We start from the raw sequence: 24394 nt of genomic DNA on the forward strand, positions 1-24394 counted from the left end.
AATGATCTCGTTTGCTCGTTCGGTTTTGAAATATTTTCTGTTTCCAGTTTTCACAGTTCTGTTGGCCATACTGAATTTCTGCAACTGAAATCATCTGTTTTTGTGACAGGATATTTTTCGTCGTCGGTCGTCGTGTTTGTATTTATTCGTGTCTTCGCGTATGGTATAGCCGATACTTCAACATTTTTATATTTTGGATAACTATTCCGCTCTTTTAAACAGCTCTTTAGGAAAACCAAGCAAAAAATATTCATACATGTGTCCGAATGGCTCTGATTAAAGTATCCCTTGCAGTTGTGTCAGTTCTTATTCTCGGAGCTGACAGCAATAGTCTTCAAAATTTCAAACATTGGAAGGATAATGGGAATAGTTTAGAACGTTTAACAAGTAAGTTAATTGATATATATATATATATATATATATATATATATATATATATATTTATAAATATTCAAGTATGGATTATCTTTTACCTCTTGTAAAATTATTGTGAAGTAAATAAAGCGTACAAGTGAACAGCTTTTTTTCCTGCTCACGCAAAAGGTTTTAAAGAAAATCTTATTGTTTTCAAATTGTATTAATTCTGGTCCTATCATAAATTAAATGCTATTTCTCATTGCTCTTGAATACTACTTATGTTCATCAATTTTGACTTTATTTCAGTTTTCTTAATATGATGAATCTCTTGAACCTTTTTTATTAGATAATAAACATAAAACATACATTGTATTGTTATGATCTCATCATTAGCTTTTGATATTGGCTGCTATCTGTGTAATTTTTTCATTTATCAGCTCAATTTTATTGTTGAATTGATGTTTTTAGGTTTATCCATAATTGACTTAAGCTCTATGGGATATAGGCTAATGTATAGGGTGATCAAACTTCTGTCTGATGTTAGAATTGAAATAATAGTATATTCCAAAACTACAACCTAAAGATTGATAAAAAGTTCAAGATGTTTACTCTTAAACAATCTTTACCCACAGCCATTCCAGAAATGTAAAAATTAGAAAATCGTAATCTAATAGTAAGGTCCAAGTTATAATGGCAGTGAAGAAAAATAGGAGAACAACGTTGCCTATCCTCAGTCTTTTCAATGCCTTCTATAGACGGTAGCTGATACAGGTTTATTTATGTAATATAAACTGTCCATTCTCGCTTAAGATAATCAATTGTATTTTATTAAGCAAGAAATTATATTTTTCAATAATTTCATAATGAATTTACATAATTAAAATGAAATATTTTGTTAATTAATTATTAATTCTACATTGTTAAAAGACGATCTGGCAACAGAGCAAAGCAAGAAAGAGATAGCCCTATCCGCTTCATAAACAACGATAGCAACACCATTGCTAATCAAACACTGCCATTATAACGTGGACCTCACTATAGACCCCATCAACACTTAACATACCATTTCCTTCCGGAAAACAAAAATTTTCCATGAACAACAAATTGAAAAATCCACCCTTATTTGGCGAACCACCCCTTAGCCTTCAACTAAGAAATAATTCGAAAAAATGTTCTAAAAAACTAAATTGAATGACAGAAAGAGTTTTCCCAATACCAAATATCAAAAACAAAGGATTCTACTATTCTCGTTCATAATTGTCAATCACCAAATTGATCGAAAGTAGAGAAATTCTCTAACGACCATATTCTGCTTCATCTTCACTAAAAGAATTGAAGAAGAAAAAATCCAAAAACGTTTATTTGGAATTTGGACCTATAGCTACTATGGAGAGAAATCATGATCATTTCATAAGCCTGTGTAAATGGAAACACCTAGCTGAAATTCAATGTCTATCAAGGATTCGTAGATGCGCATTAGTGGAAAATGCAAAATAGAATTTAAAGACGTTTTTTACTTTTTACTTTCCTTGCCCTATTACCATAGGTAAGGAAAGTATTGCTTTCCGAAAAAAATTAAAGGTTCCCCAATTTCTAAATTTCTATACGTTTCAAGGTTCCCAAAAAAGTGGTTTTTGAATATTGGTCTGTATGTGTGTGTGTATTAGTGTATGTGCGTCTGTTTACACGATGTCTCAATTAACGGAATTACTTGAAATTAGGAACTTAAGGTCATTACACTATAAGGATCCGACACGAACAATTTCGATCAAATGCAATTCAAGATGGCAAAAATGTTGTCAAAAACAGGGTTTTCGCGATTTTCTCGAAAACAGCTCCAACGATATTGATCAAATTCATACCTAAAAAAGTCATTGATAAGCTCTATCAACTGCCACAAGTCCCATATCTGTAAAAATTTCAGGAGAACCGCCCCATCTATGCAAAGTTTGATTTTAGATTCCCAATCATCAGGCTTCAGATACAATTTAAACAAAAAAAAATCAAGTGGAAAAGATTGAGCATAAAAATCTCTACAATTAATGTTTTGTAACATTTTCACCTTAAATTGAAAATAAGCTCGAAATTCGAGAAAATACGATTATTCAATTGCAAACTGTTTGTAACTGTTGATTCTATTAAATCATTCACTATGAAGAGATAACAGACTTCGTGTGTCAGCAGTGCTATTGCCCTGTCACCAGCTGGCTCAGATCTTAGAATAGGTACCGTAGTAGACTTGAGATGCGCGTGAACACTAGCGTCAGTTGATCAATTTTCATAACGGCAAGGAAAGTTGTGTGAGTGCACCACACCAGATTTTTTTTAATTTCATTTTCATAGGTTTTAAAATGCAAAAGTGTTAGTGTAAGTTATTCATTCAGATGAATTGTTCAATACATTGAACAATAGTATAAAGCAATCTAAATAATCGTATAAGTAGCCTATCTATTTAAGTATTTTTATAAGTGTTTATATAGAATAAAAAATCGTATTAGTTTTCTCTGATTAAAACCTAATGAATAATTCCGAATTGTTGATCGAATCAAAACAAATTCTGTTAGAAGAGTTCTGTTTAATCAATCTGTTCTATTTATTTCAGGTTCTATAGAGGATACAGATCACTCCAAACTCCACCCCATAAAAAGACGAATATAGTAAGTACAGTAAAATATCAAATTGTATATTATCAAAATTAACTATAGCTTTTATTCTTTGGCGAGATTTACTTGAACCTTCAGCATACTAAACAAAAACGTAATTGCTCCCCATTTAAGCAATTCTAATGGTTCAAAGTGAATTTTATAATGGTCTTGTTTATAAATAACCTATATTTAATAATCATATAAATATATATTGAAACAGTTTTATAGTGCTATTCCAATATTGCTTCTAAATGACTTTAAAATCTTTCTGGAATTGGCGGTCTCGTGCTAACGTTTTGAACGTAATAAATTCTTCCCAACTCATGTAGAAAGTAAAGCAGTCATGCTTCCATAGCGATGACATACTTTGAATCTAATCACCAAAAATTTGGAATTCAACTGCCACTTGTTGTCTACACTAATTACACATCTGCAGCACTATAATATTTCCACTCTACCTTATTACATAACTTTTGTAATACGGATTATTCTTCTCCGTGTTTTTATGCAATATCCTTCTAATTGCAGTAACTTATTTCTTACAAAAATTCTATTGTAATAATCTACTATGTACAGAGCAGTTTTAGATAATTACCACAGTTGAGTAAATTTTTCAAAAAATATATCAAAAACAAGAATTTCAGAATCAATTTTATATTTTTATTGCTTTTATCAATTTAATAATTTTGTTTCAATTTACTGTGCTGTGCGTATCCTACCTGCTAAATGTGAATGGTTTGCTACCTCAGAAATTATATTTTTCTATAAGCAATAATAACTTCTTGTTGATTTCTGTACGGAAGATGAACTTCCTTCCTCCTTTAAGTGATGTCATGTATTATTTTAATTCAACCTCCACTTACCTACACAGCTCATAACTTTCAACATAACTTCCTTAGTTTTATTAAGTCTTGACTATTATAAATCATTATAATCGTAGGTACTATCTTTACGTAGATAGTTTTTAAGATATATCCTTGTATCCTCTGATTTAATGTAGGCCTTACACATAACGTAAAACAGGTGTTTTATGCCTGCAAGGTTGATCTAGTAGACTGGAGCGTTACAACCTTCAGTCTGCTAGCACCCAACCAGGCGTTCGTGGGTTCGAATCCTGCCAGTAGGCCTGAACATGTTGGAGCAGAACTCCTCGTTAGAAAAATATAATTTTCAATGTTTACTTTTAAGAATATATTTTCATAATTAGCCTAAGATTGAATATTTTGTTAATTGATTATATTTCTACATTGTTAGAGAACGATCTGGCAACGTTGCAGAAGAGAATAGTAATATTTGTTTGGAAACCGATAGACAAGGGTAGTAATACAAATGTTAATCAAATACTGCCATTTTGACGTGGTTCTCACTATAGAGAAATTTGTATTTATATTTCTACATTGTTGAAAAAAGATCTGCGAACGGTTCAGAGCTATAGTGAGGTCCACGTTATAATGGCAGTGTGTGATTTGCAATGGTGTTGCTATCCTTGTCTATCGTTCAACAAAGCAGATGGCGCTATCTCTTTCACGCATTGCGATGTTGCCACATCGTTTATCAACAATGTAGAAATTCAACTAATTGACAAAATATTTAATCTCAATCATGAAAATTTATTATTACATCTTTAAAACATATATTTTCTTGACAAATAAATATGATTAACTGTTTTCAACAATAATGAACAGTTAAATTCATCAGATAAACCAGTATCAGCTGTTTGGGTGGCAAGGCTGAGATCTGGCAACCCTTTTCTCCTATCTTCCTACACTGCCATTATAACGTGGACCTTACCATAGAAAAGAATAGCGCTATTTTCTTGGAAAATGGTAGACAAGGATAGCAACAACAATGTTGCATCGAATACTGCTATTTTAACGTTGGCCTCACTATAGAGTTTGAAAGAAGCATTCTATAATAAGCAATCACAATAGTAGTTATTATCATGCCAGCCAATACTTTTCAGTTCTCTAGGTAGCGAGATAAAATCGCTTGTTGACTATTTTGCGGGCGAACATCTCTTGCCCTGCTTGACGGAGGCATGCCGCTCCCTACTGCGGGAACTCTGCTGTCTGCCTCTGGTGTTCTGGGTACCCAGTCGGCCCTCCCTCTTCCTGCTGGAGCGATTCCGATTCCGCATTCTGCCCACCGATTCAAAGTCATCCCTGCTCCGCAGCTCGGGTCAAAAGCTGTGTCTGGTCTCGTTCCCCTGGTAAATGTGATGGAGATTCTAGCATGGAATGCACCAATTGTATTGAGAGATGACAGAAAACGATCGTTTCGTCGTAAATTTGATTGGAGGGAGGCATGATCCGCACCAATAGTCTTGGAAAATGTCCAAAAACAAATACAAATATCTATAATATGGATCACCAGTTGTATTTAAATAAGACAAAAGTAAATCGTTTTGTGATAAATTGTATTGAAATTTGGCATGATCTGCACCAATTGTCTTGAAAGATGTACAAAAACAAAGACAACAACACCAAAGATTTGTAATTTGAATCACCAGTTGTATTGGAAATGACAAAAAACAATCGTTTCCTGGTAAGGGCATGATCCGCACCAATAATTGTCTTGAAAGATTACCGAAAACAAAGACAAGTATCTGTGATTTGGATCATCAGTTGTATTGGAAGGTGACAAAAGTGAAACGTTCGTGGTAAATTTGATTGAGATTCTGGCATGATCTTGAAAGATGACAAATATCTGTAATTTGGAACACCAGTTGTATTGAGAGATGATTGAAAACGATCGTTTCGTGGTGAATTTGGAATTTTGGCATGATCTGCACCAATTGGTTTGAAAGATGAACAAAAGCAAAAAACAAATTTGTAATTTGGATCACCAGTTGTATTGGAAGATGACAGTGATTGAAATTTGACCAGTTGATTGAAATTTTGGAATGATCAGCACCAATAATTTATTGTAAGATGAAAGCTGACAATTATCTTGTGGTAAATTTGATTGGAAGTTTGGCATGATACGCACCAATTGACTTGGAAAATGATTGGAAACAAACATCTGTAATTTGAATCACCAGTTGTATTGAAATATGACTAAAGAGAATCATTTCGTGGTAAATTTGGTAAAATTTTTGGCACAATTCTCTTGTGGTAAATTTGATTGAAATTTTGGCATGATCCGCACCAATTGTACCAATTTTACGTATTTAAAAATGACCAAAAAGAAAGACAAATATCTGTAATTTGGATCACCAATTGTATAGAAAAATGAAAGCTGACAATTGTCTTGTGGAAAATTTGATTGGAAGTTTGGCATGATACGCACCAATTGACTTGGAAGATGACTTAAAACTAATATCTGTAATTTGGATCACTAATTGTATTGAAAGATGACAAGAGACAACCCCCTTGTAAATTTGATTGAAATTTCAGCATGATCTGTACAAATTGTCTTCAAAAATGTCCAAAAACAATGATAATCAATCAATGTTTTTATTCAATTCAAAGCAATATACATAGAGAAATCACAATCGAAAATAAATGTCTAATAAAATTCTAAAGTACACCACTTCATGGTGGGGTGTGTTGAAAAGAAAGAAAGGAGGAAAAATACCTAGCCAACTATGGTTTCCCATGTAATAGGCTGGTATAAAAATAAAGGAATGAAGGGTGAAGAGGCCTTCTTGAAAGACAAGCAAATATGTATTTAAATTTGAAAAAGTGAAACGTTTTGTGGTAAATTGAATTGAAATTCTGTCATGATATGCACCAATTGGTTTGAAAGTTGTGCAAAAGCAAAAACAAATTTGTAGTTTGATCTGTAATTTGAAGCACCAGTTGTATTGAAAGATGACTTAAGAGGATAGTTTTGTGGTCAATTTGATTGGACATGATCCACACCAATTTGAAAAATTGAAAAAAATCAAGATGAAAAATGTCTAGTTTCATTCAAAATTGAGACTTGTTGAATACGGTAATTATTAAGTTACTGCTCTAGATTTTTTGATTCTAGACTCTAATAGTATCTTCTTCTTCACGTGCCTGCTCCGTTTCGGATGTTGGCGATCATAATGGCTATCCTGATTTTGTCGACGGCGCTACGGAACAGCTCTGCAGATGACTGGTGAAACCATAACCTCAGATTTGCCAGCCAAATAGTATCTATTTGATTTAAAATTTGCTCGTTTATCTGAGTATTGAAGAGTGTAAATTGTATTTTGAAAAGTGAAAGTGACATAAACAACATTTTGATTTGGACAGTATAGTATGAATTGGAAATGGGACAGTTTTGGGCATGAGCCTGTTGTGCCTTTCTTCAAGTATTCGTACACAATGTGATGAATAAATAAATTGTCTTGAAAGATGACCAAAGACAAACAATTTGTCTCCATCTGCCACTTACATGCGTTTGTTTGAAATTTCGTCTGACATAATTTGATAAAATTTAAAAAAAAAATGTTTGTCATAATTTAATAATCATTAAATAAGTTACCAGCAATTTTTTGCAACTAATTGTGATGATGTTTGTGGTGTGTTTGCAGTGATAGTGTGGGTGGCAGCGTGGGCGTTGGCCGTGGTGGTGGTGTGCCGTCTGTTCCGTGGCGCGGCCGATGGTTTCCTGAGGCGCCTGCGGCTGCGGCGTCGCCTGCGGCACAAGGCACCGCCAGCCGCACCTCTGCCACTACAAGTGCAAGTACCAGCCGTAGCCATCTGGATACAATGAGCCAAGTCGATGCTGCCTGCGACGACGGCAAGGTATCAATACACTATCCATCACTTTGTCTACTCAGTAGTATGAGTAATATTATAGAGAAAATATGGCATAAGTAGATATCCCATGGTAAATCAATCAATCAATCAATTTATATTCCAATCAAGACAATTAAAGAAATCAAAACACAAAAAAAAAATCACAGTCGAAAATAAATTTCGAATAAAATACAAAAACAGGCTTCATGGTAGGGTGTGCTGAAAAGAAAGAAAGGAGGAAAAATACCTAGCCAACTATGGTTTCCCATGTAATAGGCAGGTAGAGGGTATAAAAGTAAGGAAAGCAGAAAATTTCTAGCAGATTTTTTCAACTCAAGCCGATTACTGTCTACTATTGTCTATTATCTCTGTTTTGGCTGGGAGAGTGTGTAAGAACGGCACAGTATTAGATTAGATTTCTTTATTTATGTATGTTACAATATTTACTGGCTTATACACTAATTTACATTAAATGACGATAATGCTAGTTATTCAACGAATTTCACAAAGTATAAATAATTAATCGATGAGAATAAATATAGAATGCAATTAGAATAACGAGTATGAGAGGCTAACAGCGTCATAGCTTCACGAACTGATCTCATGACGACCTCCTCAAATGCAATGACATAGCCCTTCGGTTGACTGAATTTTGGGAGGGAAATATATAGAATAATAGCATATTGGTGATCATGAACATGGAAAGTAAGTATAGCTTCACGAAAAATAATCTACTAGGACTATCGGCTTCAGTTAACACTTTGAATTGGAACATAAACGCCCTATACCACGGGATATCTTTTCATGCTGTCTTTTCTCTGTGGTTATATTTTGTACTAATGAGTTGACGGGATAAGCGTGTTTACAGTTGAGGCTGGCTGAGATTGGAATATCATGCGAGTCCCGTAATAAACATTCACGGTCAAGTCACGTATAGTACAATATCTTGCGCCACATGATCTATATAAAAATGTGTAAACAACGACGACAAAGTATAATAATAATAATAATAATAATAAACATCGATCCCCGGCTACTTAGTATTGAAGACACAATTTGTTTTTTATTGACCGAGCGAAGTGAGGTCTAAGATTCAAGTCGACGGTTTGGCATTTCTCTTAATGTTTTAATGTTTAAATGTTTATATGTTGCGCATTTACGGCGAAACGCGGTAATAGATTTTCATGAAATTTGACAGGTATGTTCCTTTTTAAATTGCGCGTCGACGTAAAAAAAGGTTTTTTGAAATTTTGCATTTCAAGGATAATATAAAAGGAGAAAGGAGCCTCCTTCATACGCCAATATTAGAGTAAAAATCTGGTGTGGTGCACTCACACAACTTTCCTTGCCGTTATGAAAATTGATCAACTGACGATAGTGTTCCCGCGCATCTCAAGTCTACTCATAAACTAAGATCTGAGCCAGCTGGAGACAGGACAATAACGCTGGAGATATACGAGGTCTGCTATCTCTTCATAGTGAATCATTCAATAGAATCAACAGTTGCCAACAGTTTGCAATTCGATAATCACATTTTCTCGAATTTCGAGCTTATTTTCAATTTTAGGTGAAAATGTTACTAAACATCAATTATTGTAGAGATTCTCATGGTCAATCTTTTCCACTCAAAATTTTCTGTTTAAATTGTATCTGAAGCCTGATAATTGGAAATCTAAAATCAAACTTTGCATGGATGGAGTGGAGCTCCTGAATTATAATTACAGATATGAGACTTGTGACTGTTGATAGAGCTTATCAATGACTATTTTAGGTATAAATTTGATCAAAATCGTTGGAGCCGTTTTCGAGAAAATCGCGAAAAACCCTGATTTTGACAACATTTTCTCCATTCTAATACGCACACACGCACACGCACATGCGCGCACACACACACACACACACACACACACACACACACACACACACCAATACCCAAAAACCACTTTTTTGAACTCAGGGGACCTTGAAACGTATAGACATTTAGAAATTGGGGTACCTTAATTTTTTTCGGAAAGCATACTTTCCTTACCTACGGTAATAGGGCAAGGAAAGTAAAAATCGGACTATAGAATTATTCATCATAAATCAGCTGACAAGTGATTACACAGATGTGTGGAGAAGCCAGTCTATTGCTGTATTTCCATATATAAGGTCTATAGTTTCAATCAGGTACTTGTGGATGAGAATACTGCGTGAGGTCTACTGTTCACAGAACTACTAGTTCATCATAAATCAGATGACAAGTGATTACACAGATGTGTGGAGAAGCCAGTCTATTGCTGTATTTCCATAAGGTCTATAGTTTCCATCAGGTACTTGTGGCTGAGATTACTGCGTGAGGTCTACTGTTCACAGAACTACTAGTAGTAATAATAATCATAGCGCTTATGTAGTCTGAGCAATAAGATGAGTGGTTTTTAAGCTCAATTTATCTCTAGCATCGCCCTTTTAATATACCCACTTCCAGCCGAACCTTATCTAATAACCTGAACGTCTAAAATTTGAACGATTAGATACGGCTGTGACTGATGGTGACCAGACAAGGATGTGACTAAACGTGGCCAACCACGTTCCAATGACATTCACTTCTAATTTATTCATGTTAATAGCTCCTAGTTCTTGATAGCTGTCACCGAAATATGAATCAGGTATCTTTTTGTATGCAATTTTTATCCTAGAACATTGATTACTTGTTACTTAAATTCCATGATGTTGTACCGAAATAAATTCATTTTTCATTTAATTTGTTACTCATCATCTTTCTCGTTCAATCAGGTGCTTAAACTCACTCATTTTCGCGCACAGACTGCTCTGTCTATGAAGTTATAATTGGAGGGACTTTATATTTAATTCTCTGTGAAAATAAAAACTTTTATAGTGAGAGTCACGTTATAAACTCAGTGGAAATTATAGGAATATAGGAATTTATTTATGATATAATATTTATTTATTTATTAATTTATTTATTTATTTATTAATTTATTTATTTATTTATTATTTATTTATTTATTATTTATTTATTATTTATTATTTATTTATTTATTTATTATTTATTTATTTATTTATTTATTTATTTATTTATCTATTTATTTATTTATTTATTTATTTATCTATTTATTTATTTATTTATAATATGATAATTTCCACTGAGTCTAACAAGACCCATAGTGGTACGAAACAAAATAGCACTGTACATGAATAAACTATAAGTATTAATGTAAAACTGAATGATGTCTTCTACTCACTTTTTAACGTGAATTTCACTATAGGCGCTGGAATTGCATGTCAATTACTCTTATTTTAAATTAGAATGGTCAGAAATTGAATTTGAATCAACTTCTGTAAAAATCAATACTTTAAAATACTTTCTGTTCTAGACAAATCTAACTTTGGACTGGTCTGGCTCCGTTGAGAACTACACCTGCTTCTTGGACATTTTCCCTCCTGATCCTGAAACTGCAGCTTTTATAATGCGTGATTATATCCCCACTCAATACCATGTAAGTAAAGGGGTTTCAAACCATTCTTTTATTTGTTTAACCATTTTATTTCTAATCAGTTATTGTCATTAATTCTATTTTTTTTTCAGATTTTTCCTGTTCTTATATAATTCCTCTTTTTTGGAGATGTTCTCTTGTTGAATAATATGAATAAATTGATACAGATGAGATGAAAATAATGATCACAGTTCCATCAAGGTTGTACGTAATAAATGTATTACAGTTATAGAACAAACCTGACTTTTATTGACATGGAATACTGCTCTTTTAATAAATATCGACAAAATTCAAGTATTCTGCAATGAGAGTCAATGTTATTCACTTAGGGCCAAGCCACACGAAGCTTTTTTCAGACGAGTCGGCAGGGTAGGAAACTCTGATTGGCTGATCAGCCAGTTTTCCAATCAGCTGATTCCCGAACGCCAACCCAATCAGTTAGTCGGAGGACTCCTGCCCTACCTACTCATCTGAAAAACGCCTTGTGTGGCTTAGCTCTTATTTACTTCCAGGGTCATCTAGTAGTCGACTTTGCCCGCACTAAAAAGCCTCCAGGTGGTGCGAACCTGAGCATCTCTCTCTGGAGCCCCAAGCCTCTCCACATCAGTCTCAACTTGTCATTTTATCTTGTCTCCTAGAATCAATATTATTTTTTTATTATTCTCTGTTGTTTTTTATGATAATTATTTTTTGAGCAGCATAGTTGCATCAAAACTAAATAGTTACATATTGTATTATGAATATTTATTAAAACTATGTGTAAAACTGTATTTACTACATACATAAATTTGGTTTTTCTTAATTTCAGGCTATGCATGAATGTATGAACAAGCCCATACACTACACCTCCAATCTACCGACATTGTGAGTAATTCCACTCTCTTATATTGCTGTGAATTAAAGTTGAAACTGTAATAATTTTTGTTGTCAATATTTATTGTCGTTGTTGCTCTCTTAAACGTATTTTTGTTAATTGATATTGTCAATTAATTTGACAAACTCCAAAAAGTTGTCTTCTAATACTAGGGTTAAAGTTGAATGCTCGGTATCAAACTTCTTATAAAGTCAATCTAATATAATATAATGTGAATTCTTCAAATAACTTCAGTTTTCAACAAATCGCCTTACTGGCCATTAAAACAATGTTCATTACTCCAAACATTTTTCCACTGGATTTCTATTTCTTATTTTTTGGATTTTGATATCTCGAATTTCGAAAGTTGACTCAAGTCTTGATGAACATTGGATGATACTTGAATATTGATTTGATTTGAATATTGTTCTGATTTATGAGATATCTCAAATTGTAAAAGATCACAAATCATATTTGAAGAGTATTGGATGAGACTCGACGCAATTTAATGGGCTTCAAGTACTCGAAACTAGCTTCATGCTGACGAATAAAACGTTGAGTTCCTTTCTTGTGTTAGGGGTATGCTTACTTTTGGGTAGAAACATGGTGGAGCGGCGAAGGTAGCTTCAAGATTGAGAATGTTGAATGTAATGCTTGTATTTAAATGCTGACACACATAGTGGCTTGGACCAGTTATAGAATAGACACGCTGGGAAGTCTAGCCTCTGAAGCCAACATCTACTGCCAAATCCACCCATCTTGACGTCACAACAGTGACGTCACGCATCGTATGGAAAACTTTCAGATTGTGTCTATTTCAGATTCATGGTGTTTTTAGATTATTTATAGCTACGGGCAAAAACGATAACTGTTAAGTTATGATGTGTTATGTGATATCGGCTTCAAAGTTATAATGTGTTTTGAAAATAATAAGGTACGGTAGCCTACAAAACTAATTTATTGTCATGCTGCAATGAGTTCACTTACATAATAACCAAGGATAATATTACAGTTACAACTTACAATATTTATGTGTATAAATTTCAACTTACGCATGAAAAGATATTACACTATTTTTCCTAAAAAAATCAGTGCAATTATATGCTGCGCAGGAGATTACCATTTTCATAAATAATAATTACATAAATAAATAACAATCTGCTATGAAAAACAAGCTATGTTTAACAACAATGTAAGTTAAACACAACAAACTCAAAAAGTTTTCTATAATTTCTATACGATGCGTGACGTCACTGTTGTGACGTCAAGATGGTTGGATTTGGCAGTAGATGTTGGCTTCATCGACTTTCAGTATGAATATACAATAGGCCGTGTCTATTCTATAACTGGTCTAAGCATAGTGGAGTGGCATTTTTTGACCCATTTAAATACATGCATTCTATCCAACACTCCCAAACTTTCGCCGCTCCACCAATACTCTTAATCTTAAAAATGAATCTTCGCCGCTCCATGTTTTCAGCCTTTGGAATAGGGCTTGATCAAAAATCGACAATCTGGAGCTTTTCTATCAAAACTATATCTATCTATATAAAGTTGTATCCATCCAACAATCATTCAAAAAACTAATATACTGAGTAACATGAGCTAACTTCAAGAAACTGTACAATAATTTTTCTCTTTGTTTCAGTGGTACGCACAGACCTGTCTGGGCAAGATATGGTGAATATAAATTTCTTCCACGTCAAAGGTGGCTGCACAACTTAGAGGTACGTTCCTCTTTTGTACTACAAATCATTCATTTCCCAATCGTACTCAGTTTTTTGAGACAATATAGTTAATTTTTTGCGAATTAAGTTATCATTTAAGTTACGTAAGTAACATAACCTTTAGACTGTGTATTCCAAATTAAGGTGTGAAGCAGTTTTGGGCAAATGCCTGTTGTTTTTACCTGGATTGTATTAGCATATAAATAGATGAATGAATAAATAAATATTTTGTTGTAATGTGACTTCACAATACATGTAATAGATTTCAAGCTGTATCTGAATAATTCACGTTTTCAAAGTTATGCATTCGTATTTTTTGTGACTTCCAATTATATTTCTTGGCTTGCTATCTTGATATCGTAACATATAATCCAATTAATCTGGTAAACATATATCTAGTTAGATACTGGAGCATAATGTCAAAATTCTGCGATCAGATCATTATTGAAAACTACTAATAAAATCTTTTTTTGTGATTTGTTAATGATAATCACAATTTTCCATGGGTATCTTCGTATAAAGTAATTCTAATTAATGTTCAATTAATTCAACGTTTTATATTACTCAACCCTATTCATTATTGAATGTATTTACGACATGTATTTCTGTAATTCACTATTTATTCTGTACGAAATGTGGTGTTTTATTCTAGCAATACTTTAATTTCAGTCGAGAGTTTTGAATTTCTTGTTTTCATATATCCTGTAAATAATCCTATTATTCTTGTAATAGGAATAATTTCCTATATTTTGTAAATAATTAATATTAATCTTCCACTTTTACAACAGTACTCATGATTTTCTTCTTTGACGGACGCGTTTCGTGGCACTGAGCCACATCCTCAGTACTGTTGAGTACTGTTGTAAAATTGAAAGATAATATTAATTTCTTACAAGATATTTATATCAACAGTTCAAGTAGAATGAAGACAGATAAAGAAATTAAATACAATCATACTGAATAATTATCAACCTGTATTCTCGTTTATTTTACAGCATGGAGCCATTGTAATGCTGTACCATCCTTGTGCCCATCCGTTGCTTGTGAGGGAACTAAAAGATATTGTCAAGTCGTGTCTGTACAGGCATGTTATCACACCGTACAATCTCCTATCACCGATAAGGGTGAGTCAGTTATTTCTTGTTATTCTCTGTTAATCATTCTAACAAACTCTTTCACAACTTGTTTCATAAATGACGACAGAATACATTTACGCACAGATACGACCTGAGTCTGGGCAAGATATGGCGAATATAATTTCTTCCACGACAAAGGTGGTTGCACAATTTAGAGGTATGTTCTTGTTTCATGCTACAAACAATATTCATCCCCATCGCTACTTATTTCTTTTTCTACCATATTGTGCTGTAATATGACTTCCCAGTCCATATAATAGATTTCAAACTTTATTTGAATAAGTTATGTTTTCAAATTTCTACATCCTGTTTTTTTGTGTGACTTACTATTATCTTCAAGTTCTGATAACTTGTTAGCGGTAACAGATATCTAATTAATATTTTATTCTGCAGTCGTGTTAAAAATTCGGCGATTAGATTATACAAGAAAAATTAACTTCTAATTAAAAAAGAATAACTGGAAATCATTTCTGTGTTATTTTCTTATCTCAATATTTGAAGCTTAGGCCACACTTTTGTCGAGTCACAATGACTAACAAGAGCGGTTTGCGCTTGATTTGCCATTCACACTGCATTGTCGCCAATTTGACCAGAAGACGAGCGCCCATTGAGATCAGTGGTAGGGAGCCACTCACTTTTGCTCGTCTCGTTCCGACAAACTCTGAGAGAAGTCAAGCCGAGCCGAGTGGAAGCGAGCGGTGGCATAGTAGTCATCCACACACTCGCGCTCGTCGTCATTTATACGCACTCGGCATCATGAGTATCTCCTCATACTGTAATTCTAATTAATATCAAATTTATTCAACATTATGCTACTTTACTCTACATCTATGAATCGTATTAAATGCATTACTTATTTGTTTGTATGATTTATTTTGACCTGATTATGAATGATTTATTCTTGCAATACACTGCAGCTTCAGTCGACAATTTTTGTATTTTCATGTATATAATACAATCCTATACTGTATACAATTATACTGAATAATTATCAACCTGTATTCTCGTTTATTTTACAGCATGGAGCCATTGTAATGCTGTACCATCCTTGTGCCCATCCGTTGCTTGTGAGGGAACTAAAAGATATTGTCAAGTCGTGTCTGTACAGGCATGTTATCACACCGTATAATCTCCTATCACCGATAAGGGTGAGTCAGTTATTTCTTGTTATTCTCTGTTAATCATTCTAACAAACTCTTTCACAACTTTTTTCATAAATGACGACAGAATACATTCACGCACAGATACGACCTTAGTGTGGAAAAGCCTAGTATCTTGTGTGGGAATCTGTATTCCTCAGTTGAGAGCACAGTCGTGTAGCAGGCGTTCCACAATGATCGTTTTCACACGTACCGATTCCTCGACGGCACGACATGACACGACACGACTGGATGGCTGATTGAGAATCAGACCATCTGAGTGCTTCCTGTCCTGTTGTGCTTGCCGACTCGTCTGAACGCCTCTTGTGTTTTTACCCTTATTCAATAAAATTTACAATAATACATAACCCAATCAAATAGTACATCGAACCAAACGAAAATTAAGGTAATTGATTTTATCGTTTTAATCGGTCCATTTGGGTACTAGTAAGAGTAATCTATGGTTTCCCACCAAAATTTCAGAAGGCATAACTTTTGGCAGCCTGAAAAACACGAGGATTTCGTACTTTTCTCAGTTTTTTTCGTGATATCTCCAAAACCAATTGTTTAATTAATATTTTCGCTCTATCATTTTTTTAAGAGCATTAAATTCTCTACAATTTTCATCCCCTAAACGTTTTTTATCTCCAAATGGAAGCGAGTTATAGCTCGTTGAAAATTGGTAATTTTTTTCAACTTTGCGAAAAATCGCTAAATCCATGTTTTTTCCTTTTCACTTCTTATAAGTCGTATGTGGTATTTTTCGATCGTAATTAGAGTATTACTAAGATGTTAATACAATCTCTAATGATACTCACTAATGAGGTGGAACAAAATAGTATATTTCGCACCTAGAGCAGAAAATGAGATTTTTCTGGCTCGAAATCGGTTTTCAAGTCCGAGGCCGTAGGCCGAGGACTAGAAAAGATTGAGAGCCGGAAAAACATTTTTGCCCATGGTGCAAACGATATTTTTCGCCACACTACAGGTATTGCTGACAAAATAAATAAAGAATACTTGTTATCGTACCTATCTCTTGATTTTAGTGGTATAAGATTTGCAGTCAGGATTTCAGATTCTTTTAAAATTTCACTTGGAATATCACGGGCGTCGTCATCTTCAGGCATTTTTGAAAATTTGGAATGCGCTAATCAACAATAAATAATTGAATAAAAATGGTTGCGAAGCAAATGCTGAATTAGTTTGATTTGAAATTCGAACTGAAATCATGGCGACTTCAGCTGATGAAGAAAGTGGACACTCGCTCGATCTAGCGGATGACTTATTAACTACGGACTTCCAAGCGGCTGGAAAGAGGACACTTTCTGGCCTAGACCGGAAAAGAAACCTGTTTCTTACGTCAGACGAGAGTCGTCTGCAAACAAGGTCTTTCAGATCTATGTAGGGACTGGAAAACAGCTGCTTTCTGTGCAGTGTGGCGAAAAAGATATATTTTAGGGTGGTGATTTAATTTATGAGACATGATTTGGCGCCAGCTGTTGTTGGGTGAATTCAGACTGAATTCTTATTGCTTAGGTATACACTACACCAAGCGTTTTTGGGTGGGGGGGTGTTGAGGACGCACTCTGCTGTTTCAACCTCAAGCAATAAGAATTCAGTCTGAATTCACCCAACAACAGCTGGCGCCAAATCATGTCTCATAAATTAAATCACCACCCTAAAATATATCTTTTTGTTCCAACTCTATCATTAGTGATTGTATTAACATCTTAGTAATACTCTAATTATTACGATCAAAAAATACCACATACGACTTTATAAGAAGTGAAAAGGGATGGATTTAGCGATTTTTCGCAAAGTTGAAAAAATTACCAATTTTCGACGAGCTATAACTCGCTTCCATTTGGAGATAGAAAAACGTTAGGGGATGAAAATTTTAGAGAATTTAATGCTCTTCAAAAAATGATAGAGCGAAAATATTGATTGAACAATTGGTTTTGGAGATATTGTGAAAAACTGAAAAAAAGTGCGAAATTCTCGTGGTTTTCAGGCTGCCTTCTGAAATTTTGGTGGGAAACCCTAGATTACTCTTACTAGTACCCAAATGGACCGATTAAAACAATATAATCAATAACCTTAATTTTTGTTTGGTTGGGGCGTATTATAGTAACTAGGCTATTTGACTGGGCTAAAATATTATAGAAAGAACATTGATACGTTTGAGGAATCGGTAAGTGTGAAAACGACCATTGTCGTGCGTCCCCGGCATAGCCACACTTTTAACACTGTACATAGCCACATTCATAACTTATAAGGGCCATGTTTACACCATCTAAGTAGATCTCTAAACTAGGCTCACATGTAGGTTTATCCTGTTGATTCTCTCCCAATCATTCATTTGATGTTTTGATTGTGGAATGAAATAAACTGAGGTGGCCTTTTGAGTTCCACCATATACGTGACCTCCAGTGTGTAAAGAATTAATCATAATCTTTAATGAATCAGTTATATCACCGAAATTCAATTGTGTGAGCGTATTCTATTACGCCGGCACCACACTCTTGTCAAGTTGAGACGAGCAAAAGGCCAGCCAATCGAATTCGAGTGGTGAGCGGAGCATCCACAAATATCTCATCCACACTCTTGTCATAGTGTTGGCCATTTGGCTAGCGACTCGGCAAGTGACTTGGCAAGAGTGTGGCCTAGTCATTACTGTGTGATCCATATCCACTTCAAACCATTAGCATTACTTATATATCAAAGCTTCTCATTCAACCAATTCTATACTGTACTATCTTATACATTGATCGCCGATCAATGATTTAGATGTCAATTCTAGTTGAGACTTTTTTTGGGACTTGAAATTGTGAGTAAATCAAATCATGAACTCTATATAACCCTTGACTGTTCATTTTAAAATATCGGGCACCGAGCTTTGCTCGTTATTTTTATTTATTGATAAACATAACACAATTCTTTAAAATGATCTTGTGTATATTTTACAGCTGGCTATACGTCAGCTTATGAATTTCGGGGATGAGATATCTTGATTTTCCACAGACGCACTCTCTGACTCTTTTTTTTACTATCCACAGACGACGAAAGTCTCAGCTGTTTTTCCAAGGATGAATTATTTTTTTAATGCCGCTCAGCGAGTTTTCCCAGGGATGAGACCTAGTACAATCGAATTTTTATATCATAAACCTACTATGCTCCAAATTTCGTGAAAATCGTTAGAGCTGTTTTCGAGATCCGTTGGACATAGATAACCATAAATAAATATAAATAACCATATATAAAAATATTTACAGAAATTGCTTGCTTAATATAATAGGATTAAGGTTAAAATACAGTTTTGGGCAAATGCCTGTTGTTTATATTATATTTGTTGTTTACATTGTATATATTGTTTAAATAAATAGGTAGGTACATTATGTACCTACATGATACGACATGGGTAGGCTACATGGGTGCGACATTTTCATTTTAAACATAGTTCTACTATCTTACATATTATTATTATACATTATTCAATCTACTATCTTATTTGATTTACTATATTATACTTTTTTTCAATAGTTTTATCTTTCTTTTCAGCCGCTAGCACTGGTGGCCTGGGGCTGGGCCATGACCATGTCAATGGTAGATGAGGAGAGTGTGCGTCAATTCATCACTGCGCATGCGCTGCGCGGCGCCGAAAACATCACCACCGACGGTCAGTACGACCATTTGCTACAAGATGCCGCTACCATCGTCACCAGCGAACATGACTCCACTGTCTGTCCTCCTCAGATGTACTTTTAGAATTGCAGTGACTATAAATGATTATAATAGTTTCTGTATCTTGAAGGCGCCACTCACTCTTCTAATCAGAAACTGAATAATATTCATCGGTAATCTTGGTGTTTATTCACTCATATTTCTATCGAAACTAGCTACACAGAGAAAACTTATACGATTAATTTTAAGATAACTAACCTTCCGGTAGTCGCGCCCTACTCAATCACACGAGCAGTCGCGTGTTGTAATTTTTACAACATCCAATTTTCCAAGTGTTATGTACTCTGTTTACCGTCAAAACATATTAACTAATTGTGTAATTACTTACTCATCTTCTTGTATTATTTTACGCCTATGAACATTTGGATGATTACCATTTCATAGCTCAATAAAGTACATCAAGCAAAGCCATCAATTTTGTGTTATTGGTTCGTTTACAGTCCCCGTATACAGTCTTTCCCTATCTTATACACAGTGCGACTTATGCACTGTCGCGACTAAATGGCACCTAAAGACTGAACCATTGCTCGGTTGATACTGCAACTCAGTGGAGTGATGGGGAGAAAGATTTGGAATGCAAAGGCGACTCATTTACTGACACTACCCCATTCAATAGTTTTGTGCAAAAAAACTGACACTGTTGTACTTTTTACAACAGCGCTACTGCCTGAAGGTTAAGATTGTTTTCCCTATGTTATTAGTGAAAGAATAAGACGTTGATGTTGTCAATACCACTTAACTTTGGACATTTATTTAGACAACATCAGCGTTTTATTCTTTTAATATTATGTAGAAATACCACATTTTTTCCTATACTCAGATACTACAGGATGTTTCATTTAAAACAGAACCCGTTGCTCATTAGCTTGAACTGAATGTATTTATTTTGGAAATGTATTTAATTTGTTTAAAACGGGTAAAATACTGTTTCTAATGTTGGTATAAATGGAGCTAGAGTAGGGATGGCTATTTATTCCTTGTGCATAGCAGTTGGTCTACTGAAAGTCAAGCATTTCCGTTGAAACGTTGTCACAGGAATTTGCTACAGGAATTTTTTGATATAAGGATTGTGGCCATCACGTTCCCCTGATCTCTCTAGCCTTAACTTCTTTCTGTGAGGCTACTTGGAAGAAATTGTTTTCAGGATCAATCCTCATTACTGAAATTGAAAACAAACATTACTAATGCTATTCATGAAATAGAGAAATACTGAAAAGAGTCAGGAACAAGGTGAAACGTGTTGATAAGTGCATTGAAATGGATGGACAACATTTTTAACATCTGCTGTAATTTCGTAATTCAAGTGTTTGTCAATAAATTATTATTTACACATCGAACTAAGAGTTGGGTTCTGTTTAAAATAGAACACTCTATATTAGTGCCGTTTGCACTGTGCCAGTTTAAACGGATTCTCTATCTGAACGAATGAAAAAGTTCTATTTAAAATAAAAAGAACCTGTTTCAAACTAGATTTAACTTATGTTTTGAATTCATTTAAACTGGATTAAATCCATATCAAGTCTCGTTTTTTAATGTGGTTCATTTTGAGTTTAAGCTACAAGCTGATTCAATTCAGTTGAAGTTTTCACTGTGCAAACAGCCCTTATATAGGGTTTTCAATACTTTTTAAATCAGAGAAACTAAATTAATTATAAACGGTTATTTTAGAGTAGTTTACATTAACTCAATTTTCTATTAAAAATTGCAGGGTTAGTTGAACTTCCATATAAAACTTTCAATTCTATTTATTTTTCTATGAAATATTTTATTTTTGTTTTGTTAAGATTTACTATTAATATTAAATATTAATAAATTTTATGAAGAGAAATTATCTATCTATCGAAAATTACAGGGCTATTACTTTATTCATGTTTTTATGAATAGTGATGACGACTAGTCATTTTGATGTTTATGACTTAAAATAAAAACTTTAGAATTATTAAAATTCTTTATGAATGAAGCTGACTCTTGCAAGCGGTCTAGAGGAATATAAGAATATTCTTTAATATAAGAATATTCAAAAAATTATTTGCACTACTACAAATAACTAAAGATTTATTAAAATTTATAAGGTTTATATATTCATCTATTTTTCAAAAATTGTAGGGTTATTTTAACTGTTCTCGGATAACACTATCGATTTTCAATTGCATATTCCCTTTCTAATTTCAGATCTTATCGAAACTGAAGAATTGTTTCTATTATACATTTATGGAGCTCCCTGAAAGAGTTTATTACTAATATTTTAATGCTCTTTCCAGCTAGGAGTCATGGCAATTAGATAATAGTCTTGCAAAACTCTTGTTACCAGAAACTAAAGATAATAGATAATTTTAGTTTTAATGCACTTAATTTCTATAAAAATCGACAGGTTAGGTGTACATTCCATCGTGCAATTTTTTCATTTTTCTATTTATAATTCAATTATTCTATGCTCATGATACTTAAGACTTATTTAATAAGAAAACGTCTCTAAAACTGACTGTAGAAGTTTTTGAGATAATATTATTGCATGAGAAAATTTCTCTAAAACTAACTGTAGATGTTTTTGAGATAATATAGATTAAAGAAAGACTGATATTGTCAATTCTAAATTCCAATTTATAGTCTAGATTTTTTGAAATTTAGTTAGCCTTTTTAGGAATTATGGTCTTTCTCTATTAGCTCCAATGGAGAATTAACCATATTTTTATCATATACAATAATTGTATGGAATTCACAGTTCACAGAAGATTGTAATTTCAATATGAATTCAACCTTATTATGCCGGAATTCTATTTTTCATTTCATTTTTTTTTCAATGTTTACAGAAGACTTCAAAATCTTGAATGTGAAGATATTCTAAAGAAAATTTCCCTGAAGTGTTTCTATGGTAAATATAAAAATAAATGTGTTTTTTTTTTTAATAAAGTAGATTTGACTACTAACAGTAGTTTTGAAGGTTGAAGGTTATCCATCATAGGCTGGATAATAGTGTATTTATTAACGATATTTTTTTTAATCCTTAGAACAGTATTTTCATTATTTGTTCATTAATCCTAACCATATTCTTCCAATATTTCATCAATCATTTATTATATTACGCTAATTATTAATTTTAACACATTATTTTCATTCAATGTTCTCCTATCATGAATTAGTTCTCCTACTTTTAAGGAATGTGTAGTTTCATGTTAAAATAAAAACATGTATCATCCTCAGTTTCTCACACATCTATGTTACCTCTCTTTATTACTCTATTTCTAGTTAAAATAAATTTTTGAAAATAATTTACGAACACCTAAATTTGAAAATGCATTTATTGTTTTTTAAAGTACTGTAGTAAAAGTGAGTGATATTTTATTTCAAGAATAATATAAATATACTGATTTCTCAAGCATTTGAAAGTCACAAAGGTTGGCTCAAAACATTAAATAAGCAGATTTTATAAATTTACCCCAATTTACAATTGATCGTTTTTTATGTGTTTTGTATTTTGTTCTATTATTAGAATATTATTGAATTATTAATTATTTAAAATATTTATATCTTTGACATTTTTACTCCTACATTCTCATAAATGTTTATGTTACACTGTTATTTGTTTGTTATTTCTATTGTAGTTAGTCTTTAAATATTTTACGTTACTCGAAATTATGTTATAAATTGTTTAACAGATTTATAAGATTTAAAAAAATTTCTAAGGTCAAATTCTTCAACTGAGACTGTTTCTTTCATCGATCGACCTGGCCTTTTTGCTTCACTTTATAATATGGTATATTTTTCTTTTGAAGATATTTTTCTTTGCTGTCCTTGTTGATTTTTTCAAGTTTTACATGATGAAAAATGAATAGAATGGAATATTGCTTATTAAAAACTGTTGGAGATTCCATTTAAAAAACCCATTTCATAAATTTATAGAGAATAAATTTAAATATTATACCGTATCAATATTGATAAATAAACCAATCCTCATAATGTTTTTCCACATAATAGATTTATTAGAAATTAAGCATTTCATTTTCACAATAATCCTTGTTTTTTAATACTTCCTTGTGAATTGTACCTGATTCATCCGCTATTTCATTGAAATTCCATCCTGTTTACACCGTTAACGTATTTTAATCAAATAAATGTGTTATTTATGAAATGTTTTGTGATAATTTAAAATTCCTTATCATTTTCCAGGCGTAAGTGAAAAATTTCTTTCACTACATTCATAATTTCGAGAAATATTGAAGATCCTCCCAAGATACTGTTGAAGAAAACTTGCACGGTAATTTTTGTTATTTTTTTAGTAGATCACAGTTCATGTTTTATTTCCAATTATTTCTTGATTTAACGGGATGTAGCCCAATATTTTAGTCATTATTTTCCTATTTATTTCGTTGATCATTTTCATGTTTAAAGCGTAGTAGTTCCAGTAGCGGTAATGGGTATTCTATTAATGGATATACAGGATGGGTGAAAAGTCCAAGAACGGCTTAATATCTCATACACAAAAGTAGTTTGACGGTGAGTGTGATTGGGGATCCTAATCAAATTGAAAAATACTACTTTACAATGACTTTAAAAATCTGGTCCGCCATCTTGGATCCACCATATTGA

The 24394-nt window shown here is 33.1% G+C and overlaps 1 protein-coding gene across 2 annotated transcripts; it reads left to right on the forward strand.

Annotated features, from left to right (window-relative positions):
- Positions 1 to 107: 107 nt before the first annotated feature.
- LOC111044029 lies at positions 108 to 23931 on the forward strand. Of its 2 annotated transcripts, XR_005572302.1 has the most exons (9): positions 108 to 387; positions 2960 to 3014; positions 7507 to 7720; positions 11092 to 11214; positions 12020 to 12075; positions 13713 to 13791; positions 14787 to 14915; positions 19625 to 19920; positions 22618 to 23931. XR_005572302.1 is itself a non-coding variant. In XM_022329078.2 (8 exons), exons 1-8 carry the CDS (start codon positions 267 to 269, stop codon positions 19829 to 19831), a joined length of 984 nt encoding a protein of 327 aa, XP_022184770.2. In that variant the 5' UTR covers positions 108 to 266; the 3' UTR covers positions 19832 to 22441. The 2 variants fall into 2 exon arrangements, 1 of the variants encoding a protein (XP_022184770.2); XM_022329078.2 differs by lacking the exon at positions 22618 to 23931 and having other exon boundaries at positions 19625 to 22441.
- Positions 23932 to 24394: the final 463 nt, after the last annotated feature.

The sequence above is a fragment of the Nilaparvata lugens genome, chromosome 10 (assembly GCF_014356525.2).
Source record: "Nilaparvata lugens isolate BPH chromosome 10, ASM1435652v1, whole genome shotgun sequence".
NCBI classification, from domain to species: domain Eukaryota; kingdom Metazoa; phylum Arthropoda; class Insecta; order Hemiptera; family Delphacidae; genus Nilaparvata; species Nilaparvata lugens.